At 37.4% G+C, this 20,537-nt stretch overlaps 1 protein-coding gene across 2 annotated transcripts in view; it reads right to left on the bottom strand.

Moving 5' to 3' along the window:
- Nucleotides 1-2,319: 2,319 nt before the first annotated feature.
- USP46 (ubiquitin specific peptidase 46) overlaps nucleotides 2,320-20,537 on the bottom strand; it is a 34,480-nt gene continuing 16,262 nt past the window's right edge. For both annotated transcript variants that reach the window (XM_068942896.1, XM_068942895.1), the window contains 6 exons: nucleotides 18,946-19,175; nucleotides 14,485-14,561; nucleotides 9,291-9,374; nucleotides 8,795-8,992; nucleotides 7,848-7,926; nucleotides 2,320-6,607 (listed from right to left, as the gene is read on the bottom strand). In XM_068942896.1, the coding sequence (XP_068798997.1) occupies nucleotides 6,506-6,607; nucleotides 7,848-7,926; nucleotides 8,795-8,992; nucleotides 9,291-9,374; nucleotides 14,485-14,561; nucleotides 18,946-19,175 (770 nt within the window). In that variant the 3' untranslated portion in view covers nucleotides 2,320-6,505. The remainder of the gene's footprint in view (nucleotides 6,608-7,847; nucleotides 7,927-8,794; nucleotides 8,993-9,290; nucleotides 9,375-14,484; nucleotides 14,562-18,945; nucleotides 19,176-20,537) is intronic.

Raw genomic sequence — 20,537 nt, 5'->3', positions numbered from 1 at the left:
CACTTTACCAGGAGAAAAAACTATTTTCTAATGCTACAACCTTAATAACCAACATGAGATTTATCTTACAGTTCAACGGATAGTGCAGGCTTTAATTACGTGTAAATACTTACTTAAAAAGAGCAGATACTGAACTATACACATGCACTGTGAAGAGTATGCTTTACTAGACACTCAATATTTTCATAATGTGTCCCTCATGGTATGCCTAATAGTTTTACCACCTCTTATTTCATTCAAAAACTAGTACAAAATATTGAAGTGGTTTTATTAGGATCACATCTTTTTGACAAGGTAAAGAGGGCCCATACATTTACAAATGGATGCACATATCCAGAGCCTTGGATAACACTGCCATGTTTCCTCCTCTTCCACTCCTTTCTCCTTCCCCTCATCCCTGCACTCATTCTTATTCGGCAGCATATGCTGGCTTCACTCCTAAGCAGTGAAAGATAAGTTTTAGAGCTTCTGCCACTACTCTCTAATGAAAGCCGCTGAAGCTAGAAATTTATCTCCAGGAAAAGCTCTTGAATCTGTAATATGGCTGCCCTAATGCTGCTGTTACTATTAGAATGAGAGTTGAGCCAGGAGTAGAAAATAATACGGTATGTGAGCATGGTCTGTCTCGAGACATTTGCAACTATGAACACCCTTGCAAATATGAAGCTGCTGTTTAGGCATAGTCACATTAAGGAATGCATGCCTATTAATATGGTTTAGGGGGAAGGGGTACAAATATTCCTAATTATCTACTGTGGCAGGCAAGATGTTTTGGTGACATGCAAAGTGCCTTCCCAAAGGGTTTGCTTCTGCACTTTGGAAGCCCTAGTGGAAGGGTTAGGATTATCTAGAGGACAGAGCGTGAACTTTATCTGGGGTGCAAGCTGAGGGTGAAGAAGCTACATGCTAGTCCAGCTCCTCCTACAGACTTACTGTGCTATCACAGCAAAATCACTTACTATTTTGTATCCTTACATACACTAAAGTTGCCACCTGCAAAAACCTTCTTCAACATAGAATCATGAGGCTGTTAAATTAACCACTGTGAATGGCACACAGAAGCTAATTTATTTCACATTGTGCGTTACATTATGCGTTGTCCAAGCCCTGATAACCCAACAAAGTGGAATTGTTAAAGAATTATAGCAACTCTGAGGCCGTGAATAAATGGAGTTATGTGCAGCCTCATATTAAACTATTCGGGTAAAGCCAGCGAGAAAAGCTCCTGGGGGTGAAGAATCATTAGTGTGTAAAAAGGTGTGAGCTTAGTCCAGATGGTCCCATCAGGAGGGCACATACCTCCTGATAGGTGTTGCGTGACCTTATATGCAAAAGGGTGTGTTACTCTAAATGATTCATGTGGGCAGGTTCAAGTAATCTCTTTGAAGCAATGCATATTAACTGGAAAGAAATTAAAAGGATGTCAGTTAAGGCATCGCAAGGCCTATTTAAATATTAAGTAAGTGCCATGTTAAATTGTGAAGAAACATCATTACTGCCGAACAGCTGCAACAGGAAAAAACTCTAATCTTTTCACTGAGCAAAGAGAGTACTATACCTAAAAAACTAAGAATAACCCTTGAACTAACAACACAGAAAGTCAGTTACTTTCTGACATGCCACAGACACAGATACCACAGACGGTGACATCTAAGAAATGTCCAGTGATTTTGACAGAAGTGGAGATGGCTTTACAACTTTTATTCCACTTCATTATCTCCATCCTTTATATGACCCCAAGTGGAGAGAATAAAGCCGGAAAAAGATTGCTCTCCTTGCTTGTATTCATACAATGGCCAAGAATCAATGCAGCTCTTAAGCTTATTCACATTTGTTATTGCACCAGGCACAGACAAAACAGCAAAGGGAGCAATACATGCATTGTCGAATGATTGATAGACAACCTTGTGTTTGGTAAAAAGAAGAATTTTTCCTGCGAGAAGTGGAGCTTTTCAAAATTGTAGTTATTGATAACTGTGCAATAGACAGGTTAGTATGCTGAGCGCAAGAAAGGCTGTCAAACGAGTGCCATCAGTACAATCCATCAGGAAGATACTTGTGTATCCTCTGAGTGGACAGACGTGCACTTGTTACATATGAACAAAGACTTCCCAAATTTGGACCCGAGCTGGTACTACAAGCCTGTAAGTGGAAATGGAAATTGTGTTGTAATTAGAGAAGCTGGATCACAAGTAAAAGGTTGTAAAAGCAAAAAGACAAAGGCAAAGTGTTAAGCTGATAGGAATTTCACCAGCTTGACATTGTTACTTAAAGTGCTTGGGTTGATTACGTCTATAAGAAATCAAGGTACACAAAAAATAAAAACAGAAGGCTGATAATATTAGCTACATAAGTTATTATACAGATACAGGAAGTGAGCAACAAAAAGAGAAATAAATTAAAACAAACCCTGTTAAAAAAGTACTAAGGTAAAGCAGATACAAAGATAGAACCCCTTAAAATGTCTTATACACATTCAGTTATAACAGGTAATGTTCAAACCTCCCCACCAGAAGCAGCAGAAAAGGCGCAAAACAAGAAGACTCTGCTGCTAAGAGGCATCAAATCACTGGCAGCTGCAAGTTGTCAGTTCAGGTCCCAAGTGAATGAGGTGAATGAAACATAATGTCTGAGGATAAAAGAAAGGTATGGTAGCACTTCAAAACCCACCATACAGCTGAATTCCAGTTTCAGCTTAGTTAGGTCTTTAATATCTTTATTAAATCTAATACAAAGGAACACCTGTGACTTTTTCTTTTCCTTTACTCCAACTGCTGAAGGAACAACACATTAAGATGTAATCTACTGATCTGCAGTAACTTTAAATTATTAAAATAGAATAAAAAGGAGTAATTGTGGGACATATTTCAACAAGGTGTTCTGCTTTCACTGATGAGGCTTCTCCATCACTCCCCTCTTCCGCCTCCCTCTGCTCCGTCCCAAAAATAGAAATTACGTAAAATCCTGACAGTCTGTTCTGTGAAACATAGAAGTTCAGGTCTGAGCTCATTCTCTAACATAACTGATTCACCAGCACTGCAGTACTTTGTTTGGTTTAGTGGAAGAACAGCACAGGACAAAAATATTCTATTCTCTAAGTAAGAACATAGTAATAAGATTTGTAAACGGACAATATATCTCATGCAGCAGCATGTGAAACAAGTAATGAGCTTCAGATATCCTTAGGCCTAATACACTGAGAACCTAATACCACAAAAACAGTCATTTTAGGGAAGCAGAGAATACTATCTGGCATCTCTGCTACAACTTTATTTTCTAGCTGCTAGCTGAAAAGCTTTGATTGTCCTAGATATTTTTCCATTCTTTCATAAGGTACTGGAAATCTATATCTCATACTGCATAAGAGAAAAAGGATTACATTTTATTTAATCAACTGAAATACTTTACATCATGGGTTTTCTGCAAAACTCTTGCGAATGCACTTTTTTTGTAGATTTGATGTAGATGAGAAGCTGTGCTGGCTGGAGTGGAACTATTCACATAGCTGTGACGGACAGCTTTTGCTGGACTAGAATGAAGATATTCAGCATACTGTAGGCTGGAGATGACTTACAGAATTGTAACTGCAATTTTTTTAGATCAAAAGAAAATGCTCCTTAATTTAGCCCGTGTTAGCAAAAAGTGAGGATCAGCATTATATACTTTCCACGACTTTTTAGAGTTGAGGTCAGGCCACTCATTTTGGACAGTGGTCCACTGCTGTAATCTTTTTGCAGACTAGCACAAACTCCTGCTTTAAGAACCCTTCCAACACTTTGCTGTATATTTTCCATCTCTTCTCATTTATAAACAGAAAAGTTAGGTACTTTATTTTTTAAAATGTTTTTTCATACTTTATGAAAAAAAGCTTACTCTAGTCGTTTTACTGTCAAATAACATATTGCAATTTTCTGTATGTTTTACACCCTAGAGTAGTCAGAGAGTAACAAAGATCAATATCCTATGCTTTAGTATTTAAATACTACTTCATTTTATTAACATTAAAAAATCAATTCTCAGATAAGTCAATCCAAATCTGAAAAGCATTTCCTAAAATTGAACTGATTTTAAAATTATTTTAATGTAAAAGTACTGTTCATACAAATATTGAAACATTGCCCTAAACACTGAAACAATACATTAAAGATATCTTTTTTGTTGCTTGTTTTAAAACTGAAGAATACCCTAAGAATGTTTGGCAGTAAACTGTGAAGTATGGATCCTCTGACCAACACTGGTTAATGCTGATCTAGAAAGTGTGTTTAGTCACAGCCAGGAAATATTCATGTTTTAAAAGCCAAGTGATTATTATATTTTTTATACGGAAATTCTAAATGCTCATGAATAAATCCATTAAAAAAAGGATTTATTATTAAACACCTATAGATTGAGTTTTCCGGTGGAAATATTCATGGGTCTCAGTGAGACCTGAAGTCTCCTGTAAGATGTTTGTCTTCTGTGTTAAAGACAGAACATTTGCATTCCGCCATTGATAAAAGAACTGGAATTGCCTACCAATTATGCTTGCCCTGAGCCTACATAACAACCTTTATTTGTGTGAATGATCTCTGTAGACTACTGCAATTATTCATCCAAGTCTGTACTCTAAGGTTACATTATACATCTGCTTTCTTGCATCAATATAACAACATGATAAATCTCAAATCATGCTAATGAAAAGTTCAGTTTTGTTTTTCCTTCGGCGTAAAGTGCTATTTTTCCTTGGTTTACAAAATTGCTATCAATAAATCCAACTGATCTTCAACTTGTGTTACTCTAGAAGCTAATATTTCATTTTCACCATAATTTAACAAAAGATATTTCACATTCACAGCAGATTACAACGAAAATACAATGAATTCCCTCTCCTACAGAAAACCAAAATATAAGAATTAGCTCTGCTTCAAAAAACATTTCTTGAAATGGAGTCTCTGAGACAGGCAGGCTTCTAAAAGAGAAGAAGTATCAAAAGCAACATTGTCTAATAAATACAGTAAGAGAGTGAATTAAAATATAATACATCAAAATAAATACTGTAAGTTGAGAATATTTCCTTCTAAATACTGGAACCAGCTCCTACTCCCCTTGCAGACAACAGGAGGTTTTTGCTGTTGACTACATTGGGATTGGAATTTGGCTACTGAAGTTCACGAATTATATAACAGCCTACACGGGTCAAATCAAGTAAGCCAGTTATGCAGCGTTACCACTGCCTCAACCTACTATTTATTCCTTCTCATACCCTATTGATACTTTCTTCTACCTTCTTTCTTTGCCAAATTCCAGTATGTGTGTACAGCAATTTTATTAACCAGTACATGACTAGTGCCAATAAAATCACAAGCACTTGCACTAAGCCCTTTGATGTTTTTAAAATCACACCCTTCTGACCCCCATCTGTTTTTGTGGTGACCTGAATGTTGTCAACCCTGGCCAAAACGCTAGTGATGATAAATACACAAAAGTGTGTGTAAACTAGGGGTTGCTATGTAACTTTAAAAATTCTCCATGTGGCTAACAAAAGGACTGTGTCCTGAAAAATGCAAATGGGACCCTACAGGTATTCAGCAAACTGCAGGATTGAGCCTTGTACTATGTATTGTACCAACAACACATTTTTAACTGGACTATGTAATTTCAGCCATAATGGATATGTTTTACATGAGCAGCGTTGGTAAGTCTGAAAACTCAATGTATTGCATTGTTTTAACAGAAAGATAAGGTCATCTCTATAAATGCACTTTTTCTCTGTGTCATATGTGTCATCTCTTTCCACTTATCCCAATTCTCTGCAAGTTCTGAAATCTCACCTCATCTGTACTATCTTGTGATAAACACAGTGACTGGACACACAATATTACTTAGTTCCACTGTAATTTAAATCTCTTTATGTGAACTTTAGGCTTAGGGTTATGCACTTAACAGTTTTCATAACCCAAAGCTTAAATGATTTGGGAAGAATATCCTCTTGCACTGCAGAGTGGCATGCAACAAAATCCCCTATGCAACCACAATTCCAATCATTATGAAACAGATTTCTTTTTCTTTACACTTAAAATGTGTAACTACATGTCAGAAGGTATTTAAAGGAATGCTTTGTAAGTCAACACACTCCAAAGCCATTTAGAAGGTTTTAAACAATTTGCCCTAAACACAATGAACACTTCCATAAAAAATACTACTCTAGCTTGATTGGGTTTAATAGTTGACATTCAAATCTTATTATCTGTAAATGTTAGTCCATATAAATTCCACTAAAATCTGACTGCAATTAACTTTTTGTCAGACTTAAAAAAAAAAAACAAACAAACAATCCCCCTCTCTAAAATAAAGTTTCATGTGTCAAAAATGGTTATAGTCAACGCCACATAGATCATTTAATAGGAGGCAGAATATATTGTTGTTCAACAATACAAGATGTGGTCTGTGTAAAAGTCAGTTCATGGGGGTAGATCACCTTCCTTGCGTGCAGCATTGTTGTGCGTCATTATCACAGTTTGCCAAGTCACTCTCTTGACTGATAGAATAAAATATAACCAGACTCAGAATTTTTTGATATGTCAGAGGTCAGACCATAGAATTCTTCAATAGCTTGAGCATCTATTTTCTGCAAAATAAATAGAATTGTTTAATGTATTGTTAGATGAAAGAAATACCAAACATGAATTCAATGGCTTTATAAATACAAAAACCACATTCAGTTATTTGTTTCAGGGTAACAATTGGCAGGTTCTAGCGGCCATTCAAGCACTGAAAGGGTAATGTAACAGTTTAGGGGATAAACCCTACTGGTCTCACTCATGGAACATTGTCCCAGAAAACCTAAGTGAATTTGGCTTTTCCCAATAACAGAGAGACTTTTGTAATAGCAAAAAAGCATAAATGTGGCCTCATGTGTCTGAAGGGTCATGGACAGGGATGTGGCCTCATCACTTAATCCTTGTACAGGGGACACTTAATCCTTTCATTTGTATTTTTATTTTCCTTGAATGACTCTTGGCTCATGTGAGTCTGGCATCCTTCGTTTAGACCCACAAATCATGTGTCATCCATATGACTATTCCTTCATTAAGGTATTATGCAAATAGAGCAAGGAAGGTCACGCTTTTGATCCCTGGAGTGTCCGTTAATGCTGTGGCTTCAGTCTGGCAGAAGGGTTCATCTCCATCAGCCAGATGGAGTCTCCCTCTCCTGAAAATCTCCTCACTTCTCATGTACCAATGCTTATTTTACTCCACTGGATTTTCTCCTGGGAAACCAAACTCAAGACCCCAGTTTTGCTGAGGTGCTGCAGTAACCTCATTTGCCTAGCAATGAATTGCACTATGTTTAGACAGAATCTGTACTAGCTGCAGGCCAGATCCTGCTGTAATCTACATCCATAAAAATCCAGACTGACTGTAGACTCCAGATTTTCTTGTAACTTCCTAATTGTTGAACAATTAAGATTCTATACAACACTAATTTTATACAGTCCAATTTTGCAGAGTGATATTGCCAAGGATTGCAAAATTAGTCCCTGGATCTTTTAGTTTTTAATGAATTAAACTGATTTTATTAGGTTTAGAAAACATTCCAAACTAAGCCCCCTAAATCTCCTATTAAAAACATTTGATGTTGCACTGAAGTAAAACAGCCCCCCCGACACTGGCAGGGTAAGAACTACAGGACTAATCATTTTGTTTGTAACTGTACTTCTTGATAGATCTGACCCAAATGCCACACTGCAACTAAACTGCGGCTTTGTAGACTAGTAATCTATACCCAGGTCTGGATCAGATTTTAACTCCAAATAGAGGAGAGAGCATCAACATGAAGGCTGCGCTCACGACCTTCAGCATACTGACCTCTACAATGTCATCATCAAACAAGAGCCAAAATCCATGACTTTTCACAATAGTAATATAATGCCCCCGATTCGGTCCACTAAAAAGGAAAACAGAAAAAAACAAAACCCAAAATAATACTAGAAGATATTGTTGGGTCCATTTCGATAAGTCATATGTCCACATGCAAGCAAACTGAATTATAAACAGATTTTATGAAGATGATAGTAAACCCACCCCTGGTGCTACAGTAGATATGTTCTCTTTTCCCATTTTATTGACTTGTCACAATATCTTCATCAACAAAAACCTAAAAGTGTGCTGTTTTTCATTGGTACTATGACAATTTGCAAATCAACCTACAGAATATTTAACAGTTAGCTCATGGCAGACATCAATTATTGCAAATATTTTTAAAACAACATAAATTAAATTTAAGGGGGAAACCACATCAGTTTCAACCATGAACATTTAGTTGCAAACATTCTTTGAGAGAAGGTGAGAATAAGCCACATACCTGGAGCCCCAAAGATTTTTCTGTTTTTTTAAATTCTTTACAATCCACCACATTTGAGAAGCTTTGTTAAAGCTACCTTTTTCATTGTCTTGACAGGATATTCAAGTGATCTGCTGTAGGGCCTATACTATCAACCTCAAGCCCTCACAGAGTCCAGGCTCCCACGCTTCCCAAGGGAACTAATGAGGAAAGAGGTAGGTTCTGTTCTACTTTCTTTTTCATGTTTTTAAGTCAATCTTATGATTTTAGAGGCCTGAGATATGATTTCTTAAACAGATGCAGATTTACTATGAGAGAGGATAGCTAAGAGGTTCAGGCCCATGGCATAGGCAGGTCTGTGCAGCAGTATGGCTTATGTCCTCCCTCCCACTCTCCCCAAGTTTTGTTAGGAATGCTCTTGAAAAATGTCTGGAACTGGCAATAGTTCTAGATATACATGAAAGTAGTTTACCTCCCACAGTGAACAACAACAGCTACCAGGTCATACATCCGATCCAAGTTGACAGCATCACCAGATGTGTTGAAGAGACGCAACTCCAGAGGAAATACTACACGATAAGACAGCTTAGTATACCTGTGCAATTGCTCCATGTACTTGAATCTCTTGAGGTGTAAGGCAAGAATCATTGGCAGCTTTTTTACTCTCATCCTGGAAAACCATCAGAATGTATATGATCAAGATCTGAGCTGTTGAAAGCAGTTCTTTCTTCCCTACCAATTAAAGACTTGCATTATAAAAGCACTTTGTAAATAACAGTAGTCTACCAGCCTCAATCTCAAAACTAAGAGGTGTGTAATAGCTTTGAATCTGTCTATAGGTTCTCTGGTCTACACAGAGCGTGCCTGTGAGGTGCAAGGCTTCTAGGTATTTAAATACGATGAATTTTAAGGAGGAGGTTTGTCAAAGCTCAGAAGGGACATAGTGAATTACTCTCTTCTCCACTTACCTTTTCTGTGCCTCTTGTTTACTGCAGCAAGTTTCACAGTAGTATTTCTGTTCACTACATAATGTCTCTGTGTTACTGAAGTCTCTGTAAATAAATACAATTGTCAGTTCTTAAAGGTTCTTAACACTTTCGCCCCAGTGCCACATGTGGACTGATGAACTGGAACCCTAAGGAGGCATACAGGATGAAATCCCGTCTCCACTGAAATCCCATTTTCTAAAAAGTCTAAAGCAACTGTATTGAGGTTTGCAAAGGGACTGAAGGTAACTGTCCACTGTGACAGCCCTATGTTAGGAGGTGAGGGCCTCTATGCAACACGAAGGGCTAGGTGTCTCAGAATGGGACCTACATCCAGGATCTCTTACATGTCAAAGGGCTACCTAGACTTCAGTGCAGGGAATCATTCAACCTAACAGTCCATCCAGTACCTTTTTTAATTGTCTGCAAAGCAGAACAGTTTCAAGTGCATTTCTGTCAACCCCAAATAGCTCACATTTTATGATGTTCTTCTGGAAGATAGACTTGAGTCCTCTTATGCAGAAGAAGTAAATTGAACTCAGTCTTCTGCAACTTCTAACCTCTGAACTGTCACGCAAAAGTTATGTGATTATACCTTCTTGCTGTCTATAAAGGAAAGTGTCAGCTAGTATAGCAGTTTTTGCAAATCCTGATCAAGTAAATATGCTTAGACATGTTTCCGTATTGAGCTTTTGAAGTGAAAGAGGAAGAGGAAGGCCCGGCTTGTTAGTGCTGCTCAATTCACAGAAAAGATTTATAAGGATTCACTGTGCTGATATGGTTTGGAGCAGAATTTTAGGTAGCTAAGGAACTTAACTGTAAAAAAAAAAAAGACACCTAGTAATATTTTGGTCATCTCTAGTATTATGTGATAGCTGAGCAGGGGTTTTGAGAACTGTAAGTGTGGCCACAAGCATCTAACTTCCGCTTCAGGCACACAGGTTTTCTTGTGACTCTGGGCTTTAAGTAGATGCATCTAAAGTACAGAATTCACTTGCTGATTGCACCTACTACCTGATAGAGTTCTGAATTCCCAACAAATTCAGACCCAGTAATAAACTCCCCTCTGCCATTGCAGTCCTTGTGCTCTGAGACTGAATCCACACTGCTCACTGTGAGAGCAGTACTTGGACTTGCAGGCAACACCAGGACTCCTCTAGAAAGGCAAAGGGAGGATTCTGGATCTTCCTGGCATCATCACCACAGAGGTACATGGGAGAGCTGAAGACTATACAGATTGCCAGGCATAAGTATTAAAAGTTACTGTTGTGTAAAAGGTAAGGGTTTTACAGTTTCAGGTTTTAAGTTCTTAGAGGTTAACAGAGGATGACAGAAAGGGTGACAGAGAGACACTTCATAGGACTGCATAATATTTATATCTAACTGCTAATTTATTCCTATTTTTTTCATTATATGGTCTTAAACAATTTTATTAGAAGGTGCTGAAATTTAGGACAAAATACATGTCTTGGAAGATAAGTTACAACAAAAAGTGGTGGTATTCTTTGGTCAAAAACATCATTCTTATCAAAAAAAAAAAGATAAAGCGTGAACAGTGGTGAAGTATTTAATTCAGTGCTAAACATTAGACCTTGAATACCTGATTTAACATTTGGATTTTAAAGACAAGATTACTTTAAATGGATTGAGCCAATTTCTCTGAAAAACATGTTGACTTTCAAACTTCAGAAAAAGCTGGAGATGGGTTATACATGTAGGGAAAAAAGGTGCTGCAAGATTCAGCAGAGTATGCGTACATTTAAGTCTTCTATTAAGGAAGGAAACATCTATTAAGTTTGTTAGGTTCCTTCCCACCTCAAAGAGTAGCTATGGAAATAATATTCTCCTTGTGTAAATAAAAATGCACTGATGGTAAAATTTGATAAATATTTATTTGCTCCAAGCTAAGCTTCCCATTAAAATTAAATTCAAAGAATTTATGAATTCTTTTAAAAAAGTATTAATTGTGCTGAAATCTGTAATATGCACCATTTTAAATGATGAGTTGACTCTATGGGAATTTTATCTCTGAATGCAGGAGAAATATGCACTTAATAGAAAAAAATACATAAGAAGATTAGAGACATTACCTTAAATGTCCTTTAACATTTATCTTTTTGTCCCCTTATCTTTTACTTCCAACTAAAAAGGCTGTTACTCTATGAAAGCAAGCGAAGTGCAGTCACCGAATTTAGAAGCACTACTTATTTGCTTATTTAGCACAAATTTAAAATGCCTTTACCAGGAAGAAAAACAATGGCATATTTATGAGCAATAACTCTCTCCTTGGGGGAAGGGATGTGCACAGGTGAAAACAAGATGTTTTTGCTGCTGTTTGCAACTGCAACTTCATCAGTTGTTTCATTAATGAAGAATTTTCAGCATGGCACGTCTAATGGATATTGAGCATTTAAAAGCAACCGATCATTGACTGGTCTTCTTGCAAAGTTTGCAGGTACAGGAGCTATAGGCTTTTCTCTACAGTGACAAAGTTAGTTTCAAGACCTTTCTAACTCTGTCCTACTCCATTTAACAGGCCAGTCTGTATTCTGTTTATATTGTATTTTAACAGGAGAAAGGAAATTTTAAGTGCACCCAGTTAGGACACACTAACTCATCACTGACTTCATCTGGATTTAAAAAATATGCTCCTACAGTTCTATTCTCTCCACAAGATCTGCCCTACAGTGAGAAAGATGATTTCTATTATTAACACGCACAAATAATACGAATTTTCTATTTTAAGGAATGAGAGAATTCTTAGTGGAATAAAAAAAGGTGCATAGGCAGACTCTAGTGAAAAGTCAGGATCAAATGGACTGGTAAACTTTGCATCTCCTAGTGGAAATAAAAATAATGGATAGGTAATATATTTGTTATTAGATATCTATTATCGCTCCATGCATGTGACTTGTCTTGGTGTAGTTACACTATGCCAGAGGCTTGTATTCTTTGAACCTTTTATGTATACAGGGACTTTTTCAACCTGAAAACCTACAGAAGAAAAACTGTAAAGAACATTCATTTGTAGTGGTAAAGAAATTCATTCCACTGAAATGCTGTCTTGCACAGCTTGTCTTTAATTTTCTTTAATTTACCTTTTCAATGCCTAGTTTTAGGTAACTGCACTTTAAGAAAGATAGAGGGTTCAGCTGGAGACAAGACACAAGAGTAATGAGCATGAGCAGAGATCTGGAGAAGACAATCTGTGAAGGAAAGGTTGAATGACCTCAGGCTGTTTAACTTAAAAAAAGAATGGGGAGGGGTAATAACATTCTCCCTGTATGTAAAGGGCTGCTGCCAAGAGGAAGGGGAGCAACCTGTGTTTTATGTTCAGGGTGCACTGGTAAAGTAGCAACGGGCTTGAACTGAAACAAGGAAGATTCACTTTACGCTGCAGAAAAAAAGAAGTCAGCATTAAGAACAGCTAGGACTGGGGATAGGCTGCGGAGTTACTACCATTAGAAGAACTTTTGAAACAGCTTGGACAAGCATCCTGCTTGAGGTGGAAATGGGCGCTGACCTCCTGGGGTCTCTTTAGATCCCACCATTCACCTAGTGGTTACAGTAGCGCAGATGCAGCTCTTCCATGCTATAAGCTACAGCCCCTGGCTGTTCAGTCGTAGAAAGGCTATTGGTAATTTTACTGAAGTACTCTGTACCTTTGCATAAGAAGGCCTTTTAAAAATGCTTCCAGGAAGCTTAACAACTAAGTTAAATAAAAATTGGAGAAAGCTGAGAGGCAGATAGTAACTTATGCAGAGCAGCACTTTCTAACAAGCTCACTAAGCTGTAAAAAACAGTCAGCACTTAATATCCGCTGATTCAGCGCTCTTATATTTCATAAAATCGTAGAATAACTCAGATTAGAAGGGACCTCAGGAGATATACACTTCAGCCTCCTTTTAGGCCTTGCATTCCAATATAGTTTCAAATGCACTTTGAACACCACAGGGAAAGGTAAGTAATACTAACAAAAACAGGTTCAAAGTAGTGACTACAGTGAAGAACTTAAAAGTATTAATAACAAAAGCCTGCAGTACCAATACTGCTTCAATTTTCAGTGTCCATGAACAGACAGAGACCAAGTTAAAAAATAATGCACTCCTTTCCAAGGCAACTCTTCACGTTGCTCTCCTTTTAAAATCAGGCTCGCTACTGCAGTGTGGAATGCTTAAGGGCTAAGCACCGCTACAATATCCCACAAGAGACTGACCTGAAACTGAGAAGGGGAAAAATAGCACTTTAAAATGCAATAGTTGTTTCTGAGTATGGTTGTGGTATTCACAGCAGGAGAAATCAGAAAAATCACTGCTCTCTGACTCAGGAAGCATTTAGTACCTCAGATGCTTGCTTTCTCTGTAATTCGCAGTTTGGTGCGAGATGTTAGGCAACCATTCCTAGGCATTGCAGAATAACTGCTAAGTGCAATTTCAAAGTTGGCAGTAATTCTGGAGCTTGAGAAAGTAATTCGGCCAATTGATATTGTTAGCTTAGAGTAGCAATATGTTGTCTTAAAGCTAGATATCAATTTATTGCAGTCATTGCCAGGACTCCAGATATTTTACATCTCTCAGGATAATCATCCATGCAAATCTGAAAATTATTTTGATGTCTGAAGCATTTTTTAATAGTTAAAAGTGTACTAAGAACAGAACTGAAACTTCGAATCGAAAATTTCTCCCTATAATTTTCAGATGAAACACAGAATAGGAAGCTTACACGGTGAAAAAGTACACTTTTGAAATCTTTTGCCCTCTAGGGACTCTACTCCTCATTCTGCAAAGCATACATTTAACTTTAATATGTGCATAAGTCCTAATCAACAAAGCACTTGAGTAGAAGCTTAGAGATAAGCATACTTAAATCCCTTTGCAGCCAATTCTTATTCTACAGCAATTCTTCCAGGTGACAAGGTGATCAATCCTTTTCCCCAAGAGGGGAATTTTTTCTTCTCTCTCAAACACACACATCCAAAGAGAAAGGGGCTAAAACAAAGCTCATTAATGACACATTTTGTCATTTGAGGAGAAAATCCATTGTATTGTCTTTTTCCTCTGCTCAGGAAAAGCTCAAATAAATGATGCTGTTCAACTTCTCATTTCTGTATCTACTAGACTAGAAAAATTTAGCAAAGTCAGATAGAAGTATCTGCCAAAGAGATACATTCATTTACCTTAGACAGTGTGTAATTGATGTGTTCTGCTCCACATCAACAGAAAGGTCAAGAAAATCTTCATCTTTACTACTAACCTGTAGCAAAAAATATATACGTAAAATAGAAACTTAGTAAGAAGTCGTACATACAAATGTTGTAGATACCTGTGTGCAAAAGTTAAGAATGGAACAATTTCTGCTAAAATAAATTACACAAACATAATTCATTTCAATGCTTTAAAAAAAATTCTAGCTCAGTGTGACTATATTCGTTCTATCAGGTCAGAAACCCCATCAATCCAGTTTTCATATCATTCAACTTCTGATTGTTCCTTATCAAAACCCTGTGACTGCAATTCACTCTTCATTAAATAAACATGACTTCTCCACACCTTTTTTTTTTTGGAACAGCCAGTTTTCAGCTCCTCTGGGACCTTTACATTCTTACGCAAGAATGAGCAAAGTGAAAAATATCTACTATTAAAGGTAAGGAGTGAATGCTTCATCTCATTTTCATTTATAAATTGCCCTAAAGCTCATGTCCTGGGATCAGCTTGAATACTTATGAATACTTCTGCCAGTTTGAAGCTAAATTCATACTGTACCAGAACACAGGAAGTTGAGCTTTTTTTAAATGTATAATCGGGCACATACTATCCTGGGATGAACAAATAGGAAAATTATCATCCTCTAAATTAGCTGCGACTGATGCAGTATGTATGTTCCCTTGTTATGCAACACAGTTCTGTGTTTATTCAGTCCAGTTCCTTCTTCAACTGGAACTTTATTACCCTGTGTATTACATTATAGAAGCATGGTTTACGTCCTACATAATTATTTCCACTATATTAAGGACGCAAGGAAGATAGGTTCCAAGGTAGGCATCTGTTGAGAAATATCATAATCAACTGCATATTATTTCTTCTCTTCAGTGAGCAGTCAGAAGGTAGGCTTTATATTTCTGGCTGACACAACTGCATTTCCACACTGAATATTGTTACTGGTCAATAATTCTGACCAGGCTAAACAAAAGATTAAAAATAAAAAATGACAAAGTGATTATATTTTACAAAAAAATTTTGATTTTTGCCAATACTTTGATTAGAAGGAATAAGAGGGGAAAACTTCAGACAGAGTGAGGGGTTTCTTTCCATTTCCAGAACAATAGATCTTGATTTTTGCCTTGAAAATTACTTCTGACCTAGAATGTTTAATTTTGCAGCAGGTGAAGTAACATAAAAAGTCATTCAAATAGATAATTGCTGCCATATTTCAACTAAGCCAAAACATTTCTTGTGAGAATTCTCTCGCAGAGAGAATTATGAAATTAAGCCAATTTGTTGCAAACTGGAAAGACAACAACTCTTAAAATCCTACTTATATCCCTCACAGGTCACCTCCTTGAAGAACTTCAGTCTTTTATGGCAGTGGTGAGATTCAAAATTAGAGAAATGTTTGTGATATCTATTCAGAATAGCTGTAGTTTAGCAACTTATACAGGTAGTCAGGAACTCTGAGCTCAGGCTTCTCTAAAATTCGAAGATAATTCTGGCCTTTGGTTTTGATTGGGACCTCCCACCAATCAATATCAAGTTTGACTTTTTCAGGGGTGGCAGACCTAAATAGATCTGGAAACTTACTGCAAGTAAGACAAAGATTCATTTTGGGTCATCTGAAATCATATAAAATACTAAAGCTTCTTCAGTATCTAATCACACATTTTTGTAGATTAAAGATTGAATTAGGACATGTTATCAATTGAATTCCAAAATTCAGTGCTTCCCCCTTATCTAGTAAGAGAATTCCAGAAGGCTCTTAAGATCCAGAAAAGCCATCGGGTCTTTTTCAGACCATAGAAACTGCTGTGGAATTACTGCACCTGAATTAGGTCATGTTCGTAACAACTAACTCTGTTTGTAAAACTCAGAGCAACACTGCATGAACACTTCATATTTGGCACCTGTGACTGCATTTCTGTAGAATAACTAGAAAACAGATAGGATAGCAAAATTCAAACCAAGAGCTTTGGTGCACGGCTGAATCCATCGTTCTAACTTAGATCCATGTCCCATTGTTGGACCTGACCCACATCACTCAGGCTGAGATTTCTCAAATTCTAAGGATATGGAAGTTCTGCACTACATTGAGCTTGTCTTTGCATGACATCAGGGACCCTATAATTACAGGGAATGCAGCCCTCTGAATTCAGAGGGACACCTTTAGCAGGATGAATTCTGATAATATCAAAGATGTACAGAGGTAGAAAGTACATCCAAATAAGATGAACAGCAGATCTTCAAATAAAATCCTCTCTGAGATATTAGTCTATTAAAGAGCACGGGAAACCACAAAACTGGCAGCAATCAGCTGCAGCATAAACATACAACTAGAATTCAAAAGACAGAGCAACAAAGCTTCACAGAACATTGTGTCTCTACTGCTGGAACCACACAGCAGAGTAAGTAGTATTAGGCATAGTACATATCAAGAAAGAGATTGAATACCAAGTCTTTGGCAAAGTATAGTGCTTCATCTAAGTACCACAAGGAGGTCAGGAATTTTGTTATTTGTTTCAGCAAGCAGAGTATAAAACATGTACTGAAAGGGGAAGATGACCAGGCTGAAATTAGAATAATGTAGACCATACTAAAGGCATCTGGAAAATTGAATTCAAACTGCATTCTTTTGAAGTGAGAATATGAACTGCTGGGATCTGAATGATTCTTCATGCATTATATATTTACATTTTAGCAAAGTTTTAATCCATTTTACTGTTTCCCGAAGGTTTCAAGAGAAAATAAATACAATAAAAATAGTACAAACTAGAAAAAATATACTGAACATAGTATTTCCGCATTCAAAGGAAGTTACAGACAAGCCTTCCTACAGCAGCAGTACTTAGCAATGTTTTTTCCATAAAAGCTTAGTCACTTTGAATTACAAATAGGATAATGTGCAGTTTTGATTTTACCCAAGGACACATCCTGTCTGCAGTACAGTTTGCCTGAGTAAACACTGGATATCAGTTTAGAATTAGACCACATCTGTTTAAAAAAGCTTGTCAACTAAAAAAATAATTCTACCCTTTCATCTATTTTAACTTCCTATGAATACTAGGGCTTTTATAATTGGAAAAGATTAGAGAAATAGTTTTCAATCTCTCTCTCATGTTTTTCCTTCAACAGTCTTGTTCCAGACTTGGTCCAATCTCATGCTGACTATCACTGTATCACTCCCCTCTCCACCCACATTCCCTGAGAAGTCTTATCTTCTTGTTGGACTACAGTGCTACTCTGTATGATCACAGATTGAGTCTTTTATGTGTTTGGTACGACCTGGGTAGGACTCATCTCACCTAACTTCAGCTTTCTTAAGTTAGGCATTTAGTCTCAACTTGCTGTCTTAAGATGCCTTCTCTGAGCCCTTCCTTCCATCTTAATGCACGTAATCTAAAGTTGTGCTTTCTTTAGATGTAGTCTTCGGTCTCGGGTGAAAACACATACTATTCTTAGGCCAGATAAGTTTGCTAGCCCAGTTTGCAGCACTGCTGCACAAATAATTGTCACAGCACAATGCGAGGACAGTAGCATCATGGAACAAGAACAAGTTGCACAGCACAGACAGAATACCTCATACTGCTGAAAACTGTTTCATGAACCAGCCTAAGACAGATGGAGCGAGCTTCCTGCTGCAGGTCCTTTGCAATCTCCATCGTCAATAGAAGGAGCTGAGATAACCAGTTCATCCTTGACACCAACCTTTTACATAGCAAAGGTTAGGTGAGGTGAACTCCATCCTTTTTGCAAAGTCAGTTTCACTGTTCTCCCTGAAACATAGGTTTTTCTTGTCTGCGTTGGTCTTTTACATAGCAGCCTATCAGAGAAAAACTTTTTTTTCTTTTCTTTTTTTTTTTTTCCAAATAGGAAGGTGTGATTGAAAAACCACAGAAATTGATAGGAGGCTTGTAATCAGATTTTCTAATTAAAACCTGCTTTTTACTCATTCTTCAAACATAAGAGACTTCAAACTGACAGCATCCTTTAAAAATATTAGGAAGATAAAAGAAAACATATGGTTTGCTAATAACAAACCTGCTGTATGTCAGTCACATTCTTAGGAATGAACTAACACAAATTCATCTTAAATTTTCACTTAGGAGTTATATGACTATCCCTGATTCATGGAATAATAATTCAAATATCTTTTCCTGAAGTTACAGTAATAAGGAAGAGTACCGATTGACTAACAAGGATTTTAACTGTAGGGGTATGTATTACGACAGCAAGACTTGGCATAGTTTAGCCAAGTAATGCTTAGCAAAATGTATATTTAGAAAAGGATATATTCACTTCAAGAAGTAAAGTCTACAGGAATATCCACAACTCTCAGATGTCTGAAAAGATTCACATACTTGTATACACAAAATGTATCTACCTACTAAGGGGTAAAACCCAAAAAACTCAACTATCACAATGCTTACGGTTTCACAGTTCAAACATCTAGTTTCGTTAGTCAGTGTTCCCTGAAAAATCTCATGCACCCAGGTGAGTTCTTGTTTATTGTTCTCTTCAGGTTCATTCATGTTGCCATTTTTCAATTTCCCATTTTGCTTTTCCTGTTTCTTCTCCTCCTGCAAAATGTCTGCGATGGTGTTCAGCAAGTAATTTAAAAACTCGTGTGCATCCTGCTGCATGTAGTTGTCAAAGAGATCTGCAAAGAAGAGAGTCGAGATTTCTAAAGCTGAGTGTGTCCTTTCCTTCAAGAGAGCAAACTAAATTCATTATTTCTTTCCAAATATATGTACTGGGCCTTGCTCAACAAAGTAATTGAAATCATACCAACGAAAAGCAGTTTGGCAGTCCTGTTGACTTCAATGAAACTACTCTGAGGGAAGGCTTCATCTCACCTAACTTTAGCTGTCTAAAAGGCTAGGCTTTTCTTTGGAGCTAGTTGTATAGGCTCCTGCTACAGCTGAAAAAAGCAAGAGGTAGTGGAGTCTCCTTCCCTGGAGATATTCAAAACCCGTCTGGATGTGATCCTGGGCAATATGCTCTAGGTGACCCTGCTTGAGCAGGGAGGTTGGACTAGATGATCTCCAGAGGTCCCTTCCAACCTAAACGATTCTGTGATTCTGTGATCCCAGTCAACTATCTGTGCCTAAGATAAGTGTGAGAAATCTAATGACTACAGAGGGAACCTAAATTAATTGCTTAGACTTTTAGGCAATTAATTAATTTAGGCAATTAACTTTAGGCAATACTGACTCCCACCCATATATTCCAAGTTACGCAGACACTTAAGAACATAACTGAGTTTGGACAGTAAGACATGTGGCTGGGGAAGCAGAAGGCATTGGACACTGACATATAATAACAATACCATCTGAAAAAACTCATTTTCTACACACAAGTCTGATGAGCATAGACTTGTTTTCCTCAATAGGAAATGCTTGCAGGAGGAGGGGGAAAATATCCTGGTGGTGAAGTAGAACAGACGTTTTCTCCAGGAAAGGCTTAATTTGCCCACCACGTGGAGGAAAAAAGGAATTTACATTCTCAATAAATGCGTACTTTTATCCCCCTGCTCCTAGAAAAGCCCATATGCATTTCCTCAGAAAATATTATTGCAAAGACTCTTTGCCTTTGCAGTGTCTAGCCTGGACACATAACCAAGTTAACCCACACTGAGTCTGGCCCCAATTTAAAAAAGCTGAGAACATAAGATGCAGCACCTAAAAGTGATTCCCAACAGCGTAGGGGCATTTATCACCAGATGACTCAGAGCTAACTTTGTCACACTTTCAATTGCCTGCTTTGGAATGAACAGTCTGCCCATTTATATGCTGTCACCAAGAAGCAATTTCTTCCAGGTGTTCGACTTACACTTTGTCTCTTCGTTCAAAGCTCCCTTGTTTCTAAGCATACCACCCACATTGACATGAACCTAGGCCAAAATGGAACTGTGTGGCAGGCTTCCTTATTTCAAGATGTTCCTCACATCCCTTAAAAAGGAGCCCTACAAAATCAGGCATATGCTGTTGCTAACTTCTCAAAAGGGCCTGGGGCTTCAAAA

This window comes from Struthio camelus, chromosome 4 (genome assembly GCF_040807025.1).
Source record: "Struthio camelus isolate bStrCam1 chromosome 4, bStrCam1.hap1, whole genome shotgun sequence".
Classification (NCBI taxonomy): Eukaryota; Metazoa; Chordata; class Aves; order Struthioniformes; family Struthionidae; genus Struthio; species Struthio camelus.
The sequence above is the reverse complement of the archived record's forward strand: the minus strand, read 5'-3'. Positions and strand labels throughout refer to the sequence as shown.